Genomic DNA, 20,771 nt, shown 5'->3' with positions numbered 1-20,771 from the left:
AATCATTTGGACCAATCAAACTGAAAGAAGTTCAAATCAGCAACAAAGTCCCGGTAATAGCAAAGGGAACATTCCCAACTAAACCAGGATGTTGTTTCCAGTGTCTACGAGACACTCTGTACCCTGAGGTGCCCACTGGATGTGGAAGGTATCAAGCGTACCGGTGGACACCGCATGTTCCCTCTCCAGGGACACCCGGGCAAGGACAGGACCACAGAAGAGAGGTCGGCAGCCAGTGTGACCACCCCCATGTGTGTCACCCATCCTGGGTCGTGAAATTCCTGTTTTAAACAGGCCCATGAACAGTTACAGGAGAAGATTCTCTGATTTATCCACAACACCCCCTCCACCACCCCCACTCCCCCACCCCCACCCCACACCACCCTTTACACTGGGCAGCCAGAGATTAGGATTGTGGGGCTGAAGTATCGCCAGAGGTTGAGGATCAGCACCTCTCACCCTGAATATGTAAATGACCCATGGACTCACTCACTGTTACATCCACAACATGGCTGCGCATGCGCCCTGCTCCCTGCTGAAACAGGATGGCGGCCGTTAACCTGGGTCTGGGTCTTGGTAAACAAAATTAAAAACTCAATAAAATTAGAGATCAAATTATAGAGAAACCTGAATGTAACAGAACATCCATTATCCACCGGAAAGATGGGGATTGGGAATTGTCCATCTCAGTCTCGTCAATAGATACTTAATGAGGGGACATTATTCTCTGTGTCTTTCCCGGACATGGAGATGGAAAAGGGGCAAATGAATGAACTTTAAACACCTCGTCCACTTGGCACAGAAACTGTCTGAAACTCCGAATAGAAACCACATGGAACAAAATACTGACAAGTACTCAACTGTTGGCTAAAAATAAATAAAAATATACATTGGGGGAGACGGTTCCACAGTGGGAAACAAAAACAGAATTACCTGGAAAACCTCAGCAGGTCTGGCAGCATCGGCAGAGAAGAAAAGAGTTGACGTTTTGAGTCCTAATGACCCTTCAGCAGAACTGAGTAAAGTTAGGAGAGGGGTGAAATATAAGCTGGTTTAAGGTTGTGGGGGTGGGGGAGATGGGGGGGTGGGGATGGGGGGAGAGAAGTTGGGGGGTGGGTGGTAGTAGGGACAAGCAAGCAGTGATAGCAGCAGATAATCAAAAGATGTCACAGACAAAGGAACAAAGACGTGTTAGCAGGACACTCAAGGTACAGCTCTAGTGGGGGTGGGGTGGAAAGACTGACAGGGCATTACAGGTATAGATTTAAAAATAATGGAAATAGGTGGGAGAAGAAAAATCTATATAAATTATTGGAAAAAACAAAAGGGAGGGGCAAGAAATGGAAAGGGGGTGGGGATGGAGGAGGGAGTTCAAGATCTAAAGTTGTTGAATTCAATATTCAGTCCGGAAGGCTGTAAAGTGCCTAGTCGGAAGATGAGGTGCTGTTCCTCCAGTTTGTGTTGGGCTTCACTGGAACAATGCAGCAAGCCAAGGACAGATTTGTGGGCAAGGGAGCAGGGTGGAGTGTTAAAATGGCAAGCAACAGGGAGGTTTGGGTCTTTCTTGTGGACAGACCGCAGGTGTTCTGCAAAGCGGTCGCCCAGTTTATGTTTGGTCTCTCCAATGTAGAGGAGACCGCATTGGGAGCAACGAATGCAGTAGACTAAGTTAGAGGAAATGCAAGTGAAATGCTGCTTCACTTGAAAGGAGTGTTTGGGCCCTTGGACGGTGAGGAGAGAGGAAGTGAAGGGGCAGGTGTTGCATCTTCTGCGTGGGCATGGGGAGGTGCCATAAGTGGGGGTTGAGGAGTAGGGGGTGATGGAGGAGTGGACCAGGGTATCCCGGAGGGAATGATCGCTATGTAATGCCGCCGGGGGGCGGTGAAGGGAAGATGTGTTTGGTGGTGGCATCATTCTGGAGTTGGCGGAAATGGCGGAGGATGATCCTTTGAATGCGGAGGCTGGTGGGGTGATAAGTGAGGACAAGGGGGATCCTATCATGTTTCTGGGAGGGAGAAGAAGGCGTGAGGGCGGATGTGTGGGAGATGGGCCAGACACGGTTGAGGGCCCTGTCAACGACGGTGGGTGGAAAACCTCGGTTAAGGAAGAAGGAGGACATGTCAGAGGAACTGTTTTTGAAGGTAGCGTCATCAGAACAGATGCAACGGAGGCGAAGGAACTGAGAGAATGGGATGGAGTCCTTACAGGAAGCGGGGTGTGAGGAGCTGTAGTCGAGGTAGCTGTGGGAGTCGGTAGGCTTGTAATGGATACTGGTGGACAGTCTATCACCAGAAACATTCCACAGTGGGAATGTTACTGGACTAATAATCCAGAAAACCAGCTTTATGCTCTGGGAACAGGGGTTCAAATCCACAGCAGCTGGTGGAATTTAAAATCAATTATTAAATCTGGAATTGAAAGCAAGTCTCAATAAGGGCGACAATTCAGCCATTGTCGATTGTCACAAAAACCCACCTGGTTCACTAATATCCTTTCGGGAAGGAAATCTGCCGTCCTTACCTGGTCTGACATGTGACTCCAGATCCACACTGAAATGTGGCTACTGTTAAATACCCTCTGAAATGGTGTGGCAAGCACTTGCTTCAAGGGCAACAAATGCTGGCCCTGCCCACATTCCATGAAAGAAAGTTTTTAACATCACCGCCACTGAATGGTTACAATTTCGGAAGGAAGTGAAGACAGAGGGTCCAGAAAAGATGCAAGAAAACGGTTCCCCTTCCAAGGATAACAAACCAACTTCACCTCACCTAATTGAAGCTCCGATCTCTCGTGAATCTTTCCTCCACACTCTCACATTCTTCCTAAAGCTCAGAATTGGACACAATGCTGCAGTTGGGTCCAAAGCAGTGTTTTATTCAGGTTTATTCTAACTTGGTTGATGTTGTACTTTATTCCCGTATTCATAAAGCCCAGGATTCCACATGCTTTATTCACTGCTTTCTCAGCCTGCCCTGCCATCTTCAATGTGCACATAAAGCCCCAGATGACGCTGCTCCTGCACCTTTTTACACTTGTATCCTTTATTTTATATTGCCTCTCCTTGTTTTTCCTACCGAAATGAATCACTTCACAACTCTCTGAATTACATTTTATCTGCCACCTGTCTGCCTATTCCACCATCTTGTCTATGTCCTCTTGAGGTTAATCACCATCCTCCCCACTGTGAACACAACTTGAAAATTTGGTGTCGTTTGCAAATTTTGAAATGCAGCCCTGCACACACAAGTCTAGATCATTAATATATATCAAGAAATCAGTGGTCTGACCACCGACCCCTTGTGATCCCACTGTATACTTTTCCTCAATTTTAAAAAGCAACCGTTCACCATGTGTGTTGTTTCCTGTCACACAGCCAATGCTGCCTCTGCCCGATGGATTTTAACTCTGCTGACAAGCCTGTTACTTGGCACTGTATCAAATGCCGTTTAGCAGTTCATGTGCACATCAACCGTGTTACCCTCATCAACATTCTCTGTTACCATATCAAAAACTCAAGAAATTTAGTTCAACACGATTGTCCTGAACAAATTGTAGAAGTGACTTAATTTAACCTGAATTGCCGCTTTTAAATGCTTTCCCACACAGAGGTTAAACTGACTGGTCTGTCGATGCTGGGCTGACCCTTCCATTTAAGATTACTAAGGATGTAATATTAGTGCCAGGAAGCGTGAGGAGAACGTGAAGAATTGTGAAATTGTAACTACATTTAAAGACACTGATAACTGATAAATCGCCCAACAATTAATCAGATTTCAAGACATAAAGTACAGATAAATTAATTTATGAATAACTGAATTGAATTATTAATAATGTCAGGTAGAGTGCTTGGAATAGAGAAACGAACAATTCTGCAAGGCTTAAAACATGAAATGAAAAGATTAAAAACTGGAAACACTCAGCAGTTCTGGAAGAATCTGTGGAGAGAGAAACAGAATTAACGTTTCAGGTCTGTGAGCCAGTGAAAGGGGGGAGGTGGAAGAGGAACAGAAGGAAAGGTCTATGAAAGGCTGAAGGGCGGGAGAGATTAACTGACAAAAGGTTTTATGATGCAAGGTCAAAGGGAGTAGTAATGGGACTATTAAAAACACAAAAGCTGTTTCTAGATTAGGTGTGAATGGCACGATAATGTGAAGCAAATGAGAGAAATGAGAAAGGAAAACTCGGACTCAAAACACAAGAAACCAATGAGGGCAGAGATTATGATAGAAAATTGTTGAACTCAAATTTTGATTCCCGAAGTCTATAAAGCGTCTCCTTTTGATCTGGTAATGAACTGTTACATTTCTATATATTCTCAGGTCAGATGAAAGGTCACAAAGCTGTCACATTAACTCTGTTTCTCTTGCCACAGATTAAGGCCTGACCTGCTGAGGAATTCCAGCATTTTCAGTTTCATGTCGGGATTGTAGACTGTGAGAGTTTGTAAAGATAGAGATTGTCCCAAATGAATTTGCCAAATCGATAACAGAAGTCTCGGCCTCATGCAACTCCAGTCTCATTGTTTTAGATTTGGTTCTGAGGGAGAATGTTCACTGTTTTATATTCGGGACTGGGGGGATAATGTTCATTGTTTTATATTCGGGTCTGGAGATAATGATCACTGTTTTATATTCGGGTCTGGTGGGATAATGTTCACTGATTTATATTCGGGTCTGGGGGATAATGTTCACTGATTTATATTCGGGTCTGGGGAATAATGTTCACTCTTTTATATACTGGTCTGGTGTGGAATAAAATGAGGAGCCTCTTTAATTGAGGACAGTAACTGCATTTTTGGCTTTGACTTTAAACAAAATAATCTATCCTGTTGTGTGGGACAAAAAATTGCAGTTTGCTGGATTCAATGAAGGCGAGTTTGAAGCTAAATCCTGCAATTATGTAAATTTAGACTAAAACCAGACAAGCAGAAAGCTGCTGATGGTTGAAGGGGCCGGGATGGTGGCAGGGGGAGGTGTCCGGAGGATGTCTGACACACACTGCACAGGGTGAGAAGGGGAAAGGGGAGGAATTACTTGATTAAACAGGGAACCAGGAACAAAAGCAGAAGTTGAGAATCACTTTGAATGGAGCAACGGGATAGGGACAAGTCAGGGAACCATGGAATGGTTACAGCAAAGAAGGAGGCCGTTCAGCCAGTCGTATCTGTGTTAGCTCCCTGAAGGGACAATTTACCTAATGACACATCCCTGACTTTGCCCCATAGCCCTGCAATTAAACAAGATTGAACAATTCTTAAACAAAACTTGTATGGAACTAGATGTTTACGCGAAGGTACAGCAGAAAAAAAAGAAAAGCAACTTGTTTACAGAGTGTATCGGGGGTGGGGAGCAGCATAATGTACCTGTGCAGGTCAGTGAGGATCCCCAAGGTCCATCAGCCGTCTGCATGCAGTGTTTAGTGGGCCCTGGGGGAGGGGAGGATGGAACCATTTGGGACACAGCACAGGGGAGGAGGTCACCCCTCCCCCACTGTCCTGGTAACACGAAGGACTCACCTTGGACTGTCCCACACCTGGGCCGGGTGGGGTCAAGGTGCAGGAAGCTGCAAGCTGGTAGGTTGAGCTGTGAACTGGGCGGAGTTGGGGGGGTTTGAGTGACAGGTCTGGGGCTATATCAGAGCAGGCACAGTCACTGCTCCCCCTTTCCTCGTGGAAGTTTCACTGGAATCGTGTTGGTGAGCTTGATCATCAACTCGGTGAAAGACGCGCTTTGGTCTGCCCGAAACTTGTTGGTCTTCCAGCACAAAGAGTTGTCCCCGACCGAGTGTTGCAGACTGGCACAATCCAAAGTCCAGGACTACGTGCTGAGGGACGAACTTAAGCTTGGGGCTGCTGCCGCAAAGGCGCAATGGGGAAGGGTCGCTGTCTAAGACCTTTCTGCCACAGCGCACCGAGGAACTGGGAACTGTTTAAACCCCCTCGGGCTGTACAGCTCAAACTGAAAGGCTGTAAATGATTGTAATATTGTTTGTACTGATGCACCTGGTGATACATTTGTAAAAGTTGAACAGGATTGTACCCTTGTAATGGTGTTTTTGGAATGGTTTGGAATGTGATTGAAGATATTTTATGAATAAAGTATATTTTTGCAAAAAAAAAGTGTTTCTAAACTCTGTCTCACTATCCCGGGAATGGAGGTGGATTGGAGGTTGCTGTGAGTGTTGGATTATATTGTTTTTCCTCATTCTTCACGCTTCTCCCACTCCCAGTTCCAGGCTGCAGGTCCCGGTGATTCTGGATGCGGGACAGTTGTTAGTCCCGGCCCTGGTGTGTGTGCGCAAGCGCAGATGCGCGGCTTATTGTTCTGTAATAATGGCGGGTGATCGTCCTCCTGTATTTTGCTGCAGTTCTTCACCTCCTTGACTCTCCCGGCGCCATAGTTGCCACCTGCCGATTGCGGCAACCGACCTTCCAACAGGAAATTAACAACTTTTAGATAGAGCGGTTTCTGGAGCGCATTGCATTGTGGGAATATTGCCCGCCATTAGTCGGCGGCCATCGCCGAGAGTTACCGTGCAGCCTGAAGGCAGGTCAGCGACCTGAGCCCCGACTTCTGTTTCTTAATCTGTTCATGCTGCCTGACCTGCTGGATATTTAAAATATTTCAGCTCTTAATTTCAGTTCCAGTCTTCCAGAGCTTTGCTTTTGTTTTATTGTTTCATGCAGCCGAGTCTGGAAACACAGGCAGACCAATTAGGAGCCGGTTTGAATTAGGGTGGGTGTTGAATGGGGGTCTTTTTTGTTGCATCAATTTTGAGCTGGAGTGGAATTGGAGGAGAAGCTGCTGGGGTTAACCCCGAGAACTTTGCAACCCAGTCAGGCCCAGCAATTTCCAGTGTGAGGCTGTTAAAGGAGGTAGATCCTGGGGTGAACAGAGTGACAAACGTCCATTCAATTGAAGAGTGTTGTTTTAGTAACAAATATTTCTACAGTGCATTTTTTTCCGAAATTTTTGGTTAACACGATTCTTGGTATTTGGTGTCACTAACAAGACCAGCAGATATTGTCAATCCCCAGTTGTCTGTTGGTCAGGTGTTGGTGGGCCTTCTTCCCAAACTGCTGCAGTCACTGTGGTGAAGGTGTTCCAACAATGCTGTTTGGTAAGGAGCTACAGGATTTTCACTGAGCGATGATAAATGTCCAAATCAACAACAACAAGTTGCATTTATGTAGCACACTGATTAGAATAGAATGTTCCAAAGTATTTCACAGGAATATTATACCGGAATATTTAACACTGAAGCATATGCGGAGATATTGAGGCACATGATCAACAGCTTAGTCAAAGAGGTAAGTTTTAAGGAGAGTCTTAAAGGATGAGAAAGAGAGGCCTAACTAGGGAATTCTAGAGCTTATAGCCTGAGCAGCTGAAGACACGGTCACCAATGGTGAGTCAATTGAAATCAGGGATGCTCAATCGGCCTGAATGAAATGAGTGCAGATATCTGGGAGGGATGTAGATTGGAGGATATGATAGAGATAGTGAGGGGCGTAGTCACTGAAGGATTTCAAAACAAGGATGAGAATTTGAACATTAAGGTGCTGCTTAACCAGGAGCCTATGTAGCTCAATGAGAACAGGGGCATTGGATGAACGAGACAAAGTGTGAGTAAAGACATGGGAAGTGGTGTTTTAAATGACTCCATTGTTTATGTGGCAGGCTAGGAAGATTCCAGTTTAGAGGTAACAAAGGAATGGATGCATTTCAGCAGCAGCTGAGCTGAGGCAGGAATGAAATTAGGCAAAATGACTGATGTGGAAATGGACGGCCTTAGTGGTATGTAGTCAGAAGCTCAGCTTGGGGTGAAATATGACACCAAGATTGTGAACAGTCAGGTTCGGCCTCAGAGTTATCAGAAAGGCATTGAAGGTTGGGGGGTGGAGTTTGTAGCAGGGAATGAAAACAATGGCTTCAGTCTTCCCAAAATTTAAATGGAGAAAGTTTCTGTCCATCCAGTAATGGATGTCAGACAAATCATGGCGGAGTGTGACTTGGAGGTGATGGTGTTCACATTCACCTGCTACCCTGGTCCTTATGGAGGTTGGAGGATAAGGGATTGGGAAATTCTGTCAATGTTCTGGTAGAGTTGTGTAGGCCCAGACTGGCAGGCAGGTTCCCTTCCCTGAAGGACATTAGTGAAACAGTTGCGTTTTTATGATAATCCAGCAAATTTCATGGTCACTTTTTCCTAATGCCAGTCCCACACGTTGAGCTCAATTTCACACCCAGCCTTGGTGTTTTTGTGAGTTCTCCCTCACTCACCTTTCTTTGTTTTGTACTATTTTCACAGGGTTTGCAGTCCAGAATCACAAACCCGACATCACATCAGGATCTGTCGGTGTTGTCCAATTTATCGTAACCCAAATACCATCGGATTTTGAATATGGTGATTAAGAGCCCTGTTCACAGTGGGGAGAAAGCGCACGCATGTTCTGTGCGTGGGCGAGCCTTCAGCCGATCATCTGACCTGTTGAAACACAGTCACAATGGAGAGAATCCATGGAAATGTGGGGACTGTGGGAAGGGATTCAATCACCCATCCCAGCTGGAAATCCAGCAGTGTACAAGCACTGGAGAGAGGCCATTCATATGTTCAGTGTGTGGAAAGGGATTTTCTGATTCATCCAACCGACTGAAACACCAGCGAGTTCACGCTAGGGAGAGGCCGTTCACCTGCTCCGAGTGTGGGAAGGGATTCACTCAGTCATTCCACCTGCTGAGACACCAGCAAGTTCACACTAGGGAGAGACTGTTTACCTGTTCTGTGTGTAAGAAGGGATTTGCTGATTCATCCTCCCTAATGAAACATAAGCGAGTTCACACTGGGGAAAGACCGTTTACCTGCACTGTGTGTAAAAAAGGATTTGCTGATTCATCCAACCGACTGAAACACCAGCGAGTTCACACTGGGGAGAGACCATTTACCTGTTCTGATTGTGGGAAGGGATTCACTGATTCATGCACCCTGTTGAGACACCAGAGAGTTCATACTGGGGATAGACCATTTACCTGTTATGATTGTGGGAAAGGATTCACTGATTCATCCAGCCTGCTGAGACACCAGAGAGTTCACACTGGAGAGACACCATTTACCTGCTCCACATGTGGAAAGGGATTTGCTGATCCATCCAACCTCCTGGAACACCAGCGACTTCACACTGGGGAAAGACCATTCACCTGCTCCAAGTGTGGGAAGGGATTCACTCGGTCATTCCATCTTTCATTTCATCAGCGAGTTCACACTGGGGAGAGACTGTTCACCTGCTCCAAGTGTGGGAAGGGATTCATGCAGTTATCCAATATGCTGAGACACCAGCGGGTTCACAAGTAACTGCTGTGGTTGGATTTAGTTCCCAATGATATTCTTGTCTGAAGCATATTCATAAGAGTGTGTTTCTGCTGAGGTTAATAAACTCCAGCCCAGTTACAGATTCTGTATAAAATTGGAATAAATCAGCTTTGCGATAAACAGTGTGTTGAGTCGTTTTGATATCTCTAGCACAAGTTGGTTCCTTTTGAAGGGCACTCCCTCTGCCCTGTCTCCTCCATCCTCAGCCCCAATGACAATTGTGAGGAGCTCATGGAGCTTCTTTGTCACTAAGTTTGAGACAATCCGATCAGCTGCCTCTGCTGCTTCCCTCCCTCCCACTAACCCACCAGGACAAACTGTCTCTAAATTTCCCCCAATGTCTGAGCCTTGAACACATCTTTTTCCAGTTTCTCTCCCATCTCCTCTCACGCGTTCTGTGTGCACCACCTGATCCATCGACCCTATTCCCACTAAACTACACTACTGACCATCCAACTTCCCCATGTTTACCGTCATTGTCAATGGTTCTCTCTTTTCAGATACTGTTCCGGTCTCCTTTAAACCTTCCTTAATTATATATCCTTAAATAAAAACAAGCCCTTCATTCTTCCATCTTTGCATGCTGCTGCCCCATCTCCAGCCTCTCTTTCCTTTCAAAAATCCTTAAACATTTTGTAATGTCCCAAAACTGTGTCCATTTTTCCGAGAACTCCCTGTTTGAATCCCTCCAATCAGGTTTCTGCCCTGCCTCCGTTCGAAAACAGTTCTCATCAAAGCCACAAGTGAGATCCTATGTGGCTGCGACACAGGTAAACTTTCTCTTCTGGTCCTTCCCGACGTGTCTCATCTTCTGGGAGAGGAGACAGCCAGACCTGTGAGGAACACCTCTGATCGGGCAGCGGGCTGAGTTTGAAAATAAACCCAAGAGTGACATCGCAGGAAAACTTGGTTGGTGAGAAGTTGCTGTTAGGGAGTGTGTTTAAATAGCTTAAAACTAGAAAAAAAAATAACATTCATAAAGAGGTAGCCACCTGAATTTCAGTAAGGATCACCAGCAATAGGGAAATAACGTTAAATCAAGTCAAAGTGAAATATAGTCATAAAGTAAACCAAAGTAAGATAAAGTTAGGAGAAGTGTCGCAAAGTGAAGTTACTGTTAACTTATTCTACTCATCCCCCTTTACGTGTAAAATTAGAAGGAAGTAAAATGGGTAACAGGAAGTAGTAGTGAGGCTACAAGGCAGGAGAAACAAAGCAGAGCATTGAGTCTGCTTCGAATGCAGAATTATGTTAAAAAGACAAAATTAAAGGCGCTCTCCCTGACTGCGCACAGCATTCGCAATCGATGATCAAAAGGCACAAATAGTCAGATATAGGAGTAAGATATTATTGCCATTATGGGAACATGGCTGCATGGTGACAAAAACTGGGAACTGAATATTCATGGATACTGGAAGTTTCGTAAAGGCAGACAAGGAGGTGGAGTTGTGCTGATAATAAGGGTTGAGATCAGTGCATTAGTAAAGGGGATCTCAGTTTGGAAGAACAATGTGTTGAATCTGTTTGGGTGGAGCTAAGAATTAGCAAAAGGCAGCAGACATTGGTTGGAGTTGTTCATAGCCGACCAGATAGTAATGGTAATGTATTAATCAGGAGATGATAGAAGCATGTAGCATAGGCTATACATTGATCATGGATGACTTCAATCTACATGTACACTGGGTAAACCAATTGAGCACTGATGTTGTGGAAGATGAATTTCTGGAGTATGTTGGGAACGGTTTTCTAGAGCAGTATGTTGAGGAGCCGACTCGAGGACAGGCTATTTTAGATCTAGCATTATGTAATGAAAAAGGACTAATTAATAATCTTGTTGTAAAAGAACCTTGAGGGGCAAGTGAACACAATATTATAGTATTTTATACTATGTTTGAAAATGAGGTAGTTCACTCTGAAGCAAGGGTGTTAAAGTTGAATAAAGGAAATTATGAAGGCGTGTGGGAGAAATTGGCTGAGATAGAATGTGAAAATACATTAAAATGTACAGAGGCAATGGATAGTCTTCAAAGAATTATTAAATAGCTTACAGCACTTACACCTTCCTTCAAGGTGCAGAACCCCCAAAAAGTCAGTCAACCGTGGCTGACAAAGGAAGTTAAGGATGGTATAAGATTTAAAGATAAGGCTTATAAAGTTGCCAGAAGTGGGAGTAAACTCGAGGATTGGGAGGCTTTTAAGATACAACAAAAGAAGACCAGGAAACTGGTAAAGAAAGGGAGAATAGCATATGAATGCAATCTAGAGAAAAGATAAAAACAGACTCTAAGAGCTGCTTTAGGCAAATGTGGGACCATTGAATGCAGAGTCGGGAATAGAGAAATGGCAGAGAAGCTAAATGATAATTCTGAGTCTGCCTTCACCGGGGAAGATACAAGAAATCTCCCAGATTTAGAGATCCAAGGGAGTAGGGAGAATAAGGAGTTGAAGGCAATTAATATCAGTAAGAATGGGATTGAAAGTTGATAAGTCACTGGCTCCTGACATATTAATTAGTAAAATAACCCCACATGGGATAGGAGGCAATACACTGACATGGATTAAGGATTGGCGAATAGGCAGAAAACAGAGAGTAGGAATAAACGGGTAATTCTCATGTTGGTAAGCTGTGATTAGTGGGGTACCACAAGGATCACTTGGGTCCCAATTGATCACAATATATATTAACAATATGGATGTGGGGACCAAATGTAATCCTTCCAAGTTCGCAAATGATACAAAGCAAGGTGGGAATGTGTTGTGAGGTAGATGGAAAGCAGCTATGGGAGGATTTGACTTAGTGAGTGGGCAAGAACATGGCAGATGGAATATATTGTGGAAAAATGGCAGAAGGAACTGACGTTCAGAGTATTTCCTAAATGATAAGAGATGAGAAAGTGTAGATGTACAAAGGGACCTGGGTGTCCTTGTCCATAAGTCGCTGAAGGCTAACATGCAGATGCAGCAAGATATTCGGAAGGCTCGTGGAATGTTAGCTTTTGCCACAAGAGGATTTGAGTACAGGAGTAATAAAGTCTTCCTTTAATTGTTTAGAATCTTGTTTAGACCGCACCTGGAGTAGTGTGTGCAGTTTTGGTCACCTTGCCTCAGAAGGATATTATTGCCATAGAGGGAGTGCAGCGAAAGTTCACAGGCTTGTTCCGGGGATCGTGGGACTGTCTTATGAAGAGAGATTGGGCAAATTCACCCCCCTTAATCAGTACATATTTCACCACATCTCTACCTCCTTTTAGATCTGAAAAAGGGTTTTACAGACTCGAAACATTGTCTCTGTCTCTCTCTCCGCAGATGCTTTCAGACCTGCTGTGTTTTTCCGGCATTTTTTGTTTTCGTTCCCCTGTTCCTATGTCTGCGGTGGATCCCCCCCTCCCAGGCCTGGGCTTCCATGTGATGTTCTGAATGATGACAGTATTAACCTTCTCCCTAACCTGTCCTAACCCTTCTGCCCGTTCATTTATTGAAACCAGGGATTCTACTTGTTCTAATGGTGACTTTCCCTGCCTGGCGAGTCATTCCTTGAAGTGAGCCCTTGAATTATTTGTACATTGTTTTATCATGTTCCCACATTTCAGTAACAAATGTTGAAATGTCTGGTCCACACCCACAGGGTTTCATCTGTTTAAAGTCACAAACAGAAAGGTCCAGTAAATAATGTTTTGAGTCTGTATGACTCACTGTTTTGTTCTCTCTCCACAGATGCTGTTAGACCTACTGAGTTTTTCCAGAATTTTCTGCTTTTGTTTCAGAATTCCAACATCCGCAGTATTTTGCTTTGACTTTAAAGTTGTGAAGTCACCTGAGCCAAATGAGATGCACCCAAGGATCCTGGGAGAACTGGATTAACAGAAATTTCCTCCATTTAAATATTGAGAAGACGAAAGCCATTGTCTTCAGTCCTCGCTACAAACTCCACTCCATAGTCACTGGCTCCATCCCTCTACCTTGCTGGGAGTTGGAGCTGAGCGGACCTGTGGGAGATACTCGGGAGATGAGAAGCGCCTATAAATACAGGCCGGGGATTCAAGTGAGGCCTACCTTGCTGGGAGTCAGAGCGGAGCAGACCTGCAGGAGACAGTGGGGAGCTGAGGAGCACCAATAAATACAGACCAGGGATTTGAGTGAGGAACGTCTATAAATACAGATTGAGGATTTGAGTGAGGAACATCTATAAATACAGACCGAGGATTTGAGTGAGGAGTGTCTATAAATACAGACCGAGGATTTGAATGAGGAGTGTCTATAAATACAGACCGGGGATTTGAGTGAGGAGCACCTATAAATACAGGCGGGGATTTGAGTGAGGAGCGTCTATAAATACAGACCGAGGATATGAGTGAGGAGCGTCTATAAGTTCAGAGTGAGGATTTGAGTGAGGAGCGTCTATAAATACAGAGTGAGGATTTGAGTGAGGAGTGTCTATAAATACAGACCGAGGATTTGAGTGAGGAGTGTCTATAAATACAGACCGGGGAGAAGTGAGGAGCACCTATAAATACAGACTGGGGATTTGAGTGAGGAGCGTCTATAAATACAGACGGGGGATTTGGGTGATGAGTGTCTATAAATACAGACCGGGGATTTGAGTGAGGAACGTCTATAAATACAGAGTGAGGATTTGAGTGAGGAGTGTCTATAAATACAGACCGGGGATTTGAGTGAGGAGCGTCTATAAATACAGACCAAGGATTTGAGAGAGGAGCGTCTATAAATACAGACCGGGGACTTGAGTGAGAAGTGTCTATAAATACAGACCGGGGATTTGAGTGAGGAGTGTCTATAAATACAGACCGGGGATTTGAGTGAGGAGCACCTATAAATACAGACAGGGGATTTGAGTGAGGAGCGTCTATAAATACAGACCGGGGATTTGAGTGAGGAACGTCTCTAAATACAGACCGGGGATTTGAGTGAGGAGCTTCTATAAATACAGACCGGGGATTTGAGAGAGGAGCGTCTATAAATACAGACCGGGGATTTGAATGAGGAACGTCCATAAATACAGACCGAGGATTTGAGTGAGGAGCATCTATAAATACAGACCGGGGATTTGAGAGAGGAGCGTCTATAAATACAGACCGGGGATTTGAGTGAGGAGTGTCTATAAATACAGACGGTGGATTTGAGTGAGGAACGCCTATAAATACAGACGGGGGATTTGAGTGAGGAGCGTCTATAAATACAGAGTGGGGATTTGAGTGAGGAACATCTATAAACACAGATGGGGGATTTGAGTGAGGAACGCCTATAAACACAGACGGGGGATTTGAGTGAGGAGCGTCTATAAATACAGAGCCGGGATTTGAGTGAGGAACGTCTATAAACACAGACGGGGGATTTGAGTGAGGGATGTCTATAAATACAGACAGGGGGTTTGAGTGAGGAACGTCTATAAATACAGACCAAGGATTTGAGTGAGGAACATCTATAAATACAGACGGCGGATTTGAGTGAGGAGCGTCTATAAATACAGATGGGGTATTTGAGTGTGGAGTGTCTATAAATACAGACGGGGGATTTGAGTGAGGAACGTCCATAAATACAGACGGAGGATTTGAGTGAGGAATGTCTATAAATACAGACGGGGGATTTGAGTGAGGAGTGTCTATAAATACAGAGCGGGGATTTGAGTGAGGAACGTCTATAAACACAGACGGGGGATTTGAGTGAGGGACGTCTATAAATACAGACGGGGGGGTTTGAGTGAGGAACGCCTATAAACACAGATGGGGGATTTGAGTGAGGAACGCCTATAAATACAGACGGGGGATTTGAGTGAGGAGCGTCTATAAATACAGAGCCGGGATTTGAGTGAGGAACGTCTATAAACACAGACGGGGGATTTGAGTGAGGGACGTCTATAAATACCGACGGGGGATTTGAGTGAGGAGCGTCTATAAATACAGACCGGGGATTTCAGTGAGGAACGTCTCTAAATACAGACCGGGGATTTGAATGAGGAACGTCTATAAATACAGACCAAGGATTTGAGTGAGGAGCGTCTATAAATACAGACCGGGGATTTGAGAGAGGAGCATCTATAAATACAGACCAGGGATTTGAGTGAGGAGTGTCTATAAATACAGACGGTGGATTTGAGTGAGGAACGCCTATAAATACAGACGGGGGATTTGAATGAGGAACGCCTATAAATACAGACGGGGGATTTGAGTGAGGAGCGTCTATAAATACAGACGGGGGATTTGAATGAGGAACGTCTAAAAATACAGACCGAGGATTTGAGTGAGGAGCGTCTATAAATACAGACCGGGGATTTGAGAGAGGAGCGTCTATAAATACAGACGGGGGATTTGAGTGAGGAGTGTCTATAAATACAGACGGTGGATTTGAGTGAGGAACGCCTATAAATACAGACCGGGGATTTGAGAGAGGAGCGTCTATAAATACAGACGGTGGATTTGAGTGAGGAACGCCTATAAATACAGACGGGGGATTTGAATGAGGAACGCCTATAAATACAGACGGGGGATTTGAGTGAGGAGCGTCTATAAATACAGAGTGGGGATTTGAGTGAGGAACATCTATAAACACAGATGGGGGATTTGAGTGAGGAACGCCTATAAATACAGACGGGGGATTTGAGTGAGGAGTGTCTATAAATACAGAGCCGGGATTTGAGTGAGGAGCGTCTATAAATACAGATGGGGTATTTGAGTGTGGAGTGTCTATAAATACAGACGGGGGATTTGAGTGAGGAACGTCCATAAATACAGACGGAGGATTTGAGTGAGGAATGTCTATAAATACAGAGCGGGGATTTGAGTGAGGAACGTCTATAAACACAGACAGGGGATTTGAGTGAGGGACGTCTATAAATACAGACGGGGGGGTTTGAGTGAGGAACGCCTATAAACACAGATGGGGGATTTGAGTGAGGAACGCCTATAAATACAGACGGGGGATTTGAGTGAGGAGCGTCTATAAATACAGAGCCGGGATTTGAGTGAGGAACGTCTATAAACACAGACGGGGGATTTGAGTGAGGGACGTCTATAAATACAGACTGGGGGTTTGAGTGAGGAACGTCTATAAACACAGATGGGGGATTTGATTGAGAAACGCCTATAAATATAGACGGGGGATTTGAGTGAGGAGCGTCTATAAATACAGATGGGGGATTTGAGTGAGGAGTGTCTATAAATACAGACGGGGGATTTGAGTGAGGAACGTCCATCAATACAGACGGGGGATTTGAGTTAGGAACGTCTATAAATACAGATGGGGGATTTGAGTGAGGAACGGGCTGTTTCACTGTTGCAGCTGCTGTGAGGCAGCAGGAGAGGGGGGGAAAGAGGCAACTATGATGTCACAGGAAGCAGGTACGTTGATTGGTCGGTAAGTGCTCAGTCTAAGGGACAGTGTGTGAGAAACCAGCTTAGGGCAGGCGAGTTCAGGTAGATCTATAAATAAAAATAACTTTACAGTAATAAACCAAAATTTGAAAACTTTAAAATTCAAATAAAACAACAAAGATTTTAAACAAGCAATAAAATAGAGTTACTTAAATAAACATCTAATACACATCCCTTGTAGTTAAGAAGCATATAATCTTTAGTTGTCAGTGATACTAGCATTCAGTAAACACAGTAAATTGTAGCATACATAGGAAGAAAGTAATTAAAGTAAATTAACTAAATAACAAATTTAGAATGGTAGGACAGGGGTTATGTTGCAGTTGTGAGATGTGGGAGCTTTTGGATGCCAAGGTGATCCATGACAAACACGTCTGCAGGAAGTGTAAGCAGCTTGAGGAATTCCGGATCAGGATTATTGATCTGGAAACCGAAATGCAGACACGCAACAACATAAGGGACGGGGAGAAATACCTGGATACTTTGTTCCGGAAGACAGTCACACCTCTTAGAAGAGGGTCATCTGTTTGATCAGCAGTGAGGGACAGGAGGATGTGACTGTCAGTGAGGCAGGTAATGGGACTGAGCAGGCAGTACTGGAGGAGTCTCAGGCTTTGCAATTGTCAAACAGGTTTGAGGTGCTCACAACCTGTGTGGATGAAAGTGAAATGTGCAAGGTGGATGAGCTGGGTGGCCATGGCACTGTGGTACAGGAAGCCATTCATGCAGGGGGAGCAAAAAGGAATGTAGTGGTAGTAAGGGATAGTATAGTGAGGGCATTGACACTGTTTTCTGCAGCAAAAAGTGAGAGTCCAGACGGCTGTGATGCCTGCCCAGTGCCAGGGTTCCGGACATCTGCTCAGGGCTGGAGAGGGACTTGCAATGGGAGGGGGAGAATCCAGTTGTCCTGGTCCATGTACGTACCAATGACATAGGTAGAACTAGGAAAGAGGTTCTGTAAAGTCAGTATAAGGAGCTAGGTACCAAATTATGTAGCAGAACCTCAAATAATCTCTGGATTATTACCTGAGCCACTTGCAAATTGGCATCGGGCAAATAAGATTAGAGAGACCAATGCGTGGCTCAAAGATTGGTGTGGGAGAACTTGGTTCCGGTTTGTGGGGCACTGGTATCAGTGCTGGGACAGTGGGGGCTGTACCGTTGGGACGGTTTACACCTGAACCGTGCTGCGATGAGTGTCCTCGCAAATCGCATAGCTAGGGAAGTAGAGAAGGCTTTAAACTAAACAAGAGCGGTGAGGGATCAAGTTTGGGTAGAGGTAGCAATTCAAGGTGTAGAGTCAAGACAGGAGAGCCAAATAGTAACATGAGAAATGAGGTTAGAGAATGACAGGAAAGGACTGAGAGAAAAAACCTAAGAATAAATCAACAATCAAGACTAGATGTTACAATGGTAACAAAAAGACAAGACTGAAGGCTCTCTATCTGAATGCACGTAGCATTCAAAACAAAGTAAATGAATTGATGACCCACACAGAAGTAAATAAATATGATCTGATAGTAATTATGGAGACGTGGCTGCAGGACAACTAAGGTTGGGTCCTTAATGTTGAGGGGTACATGACATTCAAGGAGAATAGGAAGCTGGGTAAAGGTGGTGGGGTAGCATTGTTAATCAAAGAGGGCATTGGTGCAATAGTTAGAGATGACCTTGGATCAGGAGATCAGGATGTAGAATCGGTTTGGGTGCAGATGAGGATTAGTAGGGGAAAAATAGTCATTACCAGGAGTGGTTGACGGGCCCCTAACAGCAGCCATAGTGTAGGACAAAGTATTCAAGAGAAAATATTGTGTGCTTGTGATAAAGGGACGGCAATAATCATGGGTGATTTTAATCTACGCAATAACTGGAAGTATCAGATTGGCAGTAATAGCCTGGATGAGGAGTTCTTAGAATGCTTTTGAGATAGTTTCTTAGAGCAGCATGTTCAGGAGCCAATCAGAGAGCAGGTTATATTTGACGTGGTATTGTGTAATGTAACAGGATTAATTAATGGCCTCAGAGTAAGGGCACTGCTAGGTAGCAACGAGCACAATATGGTTGAATTTTACATCCAGTTTGAAAGGGAGAAGAGTGGGTCAAAGACTAGTATCTTAAACTTAAATAAGGGCAACTATGTGGGGATGAAAGCTGAGCTAGCTGAAGTGAACTGGGAAACTAAGCTAGAGGATAGATCAATCGAGAAGCAGTGGCAGACATTTAAAGGGATATTTCAAAGTATTCAGAATGAGTACATCCCGACCATAAAGAAAAATTATAAAGGGAGGACCCATCATCTGTGGTTAACTAAAGAAGTTAAGGAAAGCATCAGCTGAAGGAAAAAGCATACAACTCTGCAAAGATGAGCAGCAGGACAGATGATTGGACAGAATTTAAAGAACAGTCGAAAATGGCTGAAAGGTTAATCAGGAGAAAGAAATTAGAGTGTGAGAGGAAGTTTGCTAGAAATGTAAAAATGGAGAGCAAGTGTTTCTACAGGTGCTTAAAAAGGAAAAGAGTGAGCAAAGTGAGTGTTGGTCCTCTAGAGGATGACAGTGGGGAGTTAATTGTAGTTAAGGAAATGGTGGAAGAAATGAATAATATTTTGCTTCTGTGTTCAATATAGAGGATACAAAAAACATTCCAGTAATAGCTGCAAATCAGGAGGTGACAGGAGAAAGGAACTTGGTGAAATTGAAATCACTGGGGAAATGGTACTGAGCAAATTGAAGGAGCTGCCGATGTCAAGTCTCTGGGACCCAATGAACTACATCCTAGGGTCTTAAAAGAGGCGGCTAATGCGGTAGTTGGTGCACTGGTGTTAATTTTCCAAAATTCACTCAATTCTGGAAAGGTTCTGTCAGATTGGAAAGCAGCAAATATAACCCCTCTATTCAAGAAGGGAGGGAGGCAGAAAACAGGAAACTATAGGCCAGTTAGCTTGATGTCTGTCGGGGGGAAGTTATCAGAATCAATCATTAAGGAGGTTATAGCTGGGCACTTAGAAAAGCTCAAGGCAATTGGGAAGAGTCAGCATAGTTTTGTGAAAGGAAAATCATGTTTAACCATTTGATTTGAGATTTTTTGAAGGAGTAACATGCGCTGTGGATAAAGTGGAGCCTGTAGACGTACTGGACTTGGATTTCCAGAAGGCATTTGAGAAGGTGCCACATCAAAGATTATTATGGAAAATAAAAGCGCATGGTGTAGGGGGTAACTTATTAGCCTGGATAGGAGATAGGCTGGCTGGCAGAAAGCAGAGAGTGTGTGTAAATGGGTCTTTTTCTGATTGGCAGGATGTGATGAATGGAGTCCCACAGGGGTCTGTGCTCGGGCCTCGAACTTTTTATGATTTACATCAATGACTTATTTGAGGGGAGTGAAGACGTGGTAGCGAAATTGGCAGATGGCACAAAGGTAGGTAGAAAAGTATGTTGTGAAGAGGACATGAGGAGGTTGCAGATGGATGTAGATATGTTGAATGAGTGGCCAAAGATCTGGCAAATGGAGTGAAATGTGGGAAAATGTGAAGTTAGTCACTTCGGCAGGAAGAACAAAAAAGCAGAGTATTGCTTAAATGGAGAATGGCTGCATAATTCTGAGGTGCAGAGGGACCTAGGTGTTCTAGTAAATGAGTCACAAAAAGTTTGTATGCAGGTACAGCAAGTAATTAATAAGGCTAATGGAATGCTATCCTTTGTTACGAGAGGGGTTGAACATAAAAGTAAGGATGTTATGCTTCAGTTATACAGGACTGCACCTGGAATACTGTGTGCAGTTTTGGTCTCCTTATTTAAGGAAGGATATAAATGCATTGGAGGCGGTTCAAAGGATGTTCACTAGATTGTTACCTGGAATGAATAGGCTGTCTTATGAGGAAAGGTTGGACAGACTGGGCTTGTTTCCACTGGAGTTTAGAAGAGGGAGGAGTGATTTGATTGAAGTATACAGGATCCTGAATGGCCTTGACAAGGTGGATGTGGAAAGGATGTTTCCTCTTGTGGGTGAGTCCAG

General features: G+C 44.3%; 1 protein-coding gene across 1 annotated transcript in view; it reads left to right on the top strand.

The window, feature by feature from the left end:
• LOC144673399 (uncharacterized) overlaps window positions 1–9,447 on the top strand; it is a 30,234-nt gene extending 20,787 nt beyond the window's left edge. The window contains exons 3-4 of the mRNA XM_078535259.1: window positions 7,222–7,309; window positions 8,515–9,447. Coding sequence (XP_078391385.1) covers window positions 7,222–7,309; window positions 8,515–9,351 — 925 coding nt within the window. The 3' untranslated portion in view covers window positions 9,352–9,447. The remainder of the gene's footprint in view (window positions 1–7,221; window positions 7,310–8,514) is intronic.
• The last annotated feature ends 11,324 nt before the right edge of the window (window positions 9,448–20,771 follow it).

Source organism: Cetorhinus maximus, unplaced genomic scaffold (assembly GCF_964194155.1).
Source record: "Cetorhinus maximus unplaced genomic scaffold, sCetMax3.hap1.1 HAP1_SCAFFOLD_360, whole genome shotgun sequence".
Taxonomy (NCBI): Eukaryota; Metazoa; Chordata; class Chondrichthyes; order Lamniformes; family Cetorhinidae; genus Cetorhinus; species Cetorhinus maximus.
Note: the sequence above shows the minus strand (reverse complement) of the source record. Positions and strands in the feature narration are given on the sequence as shown.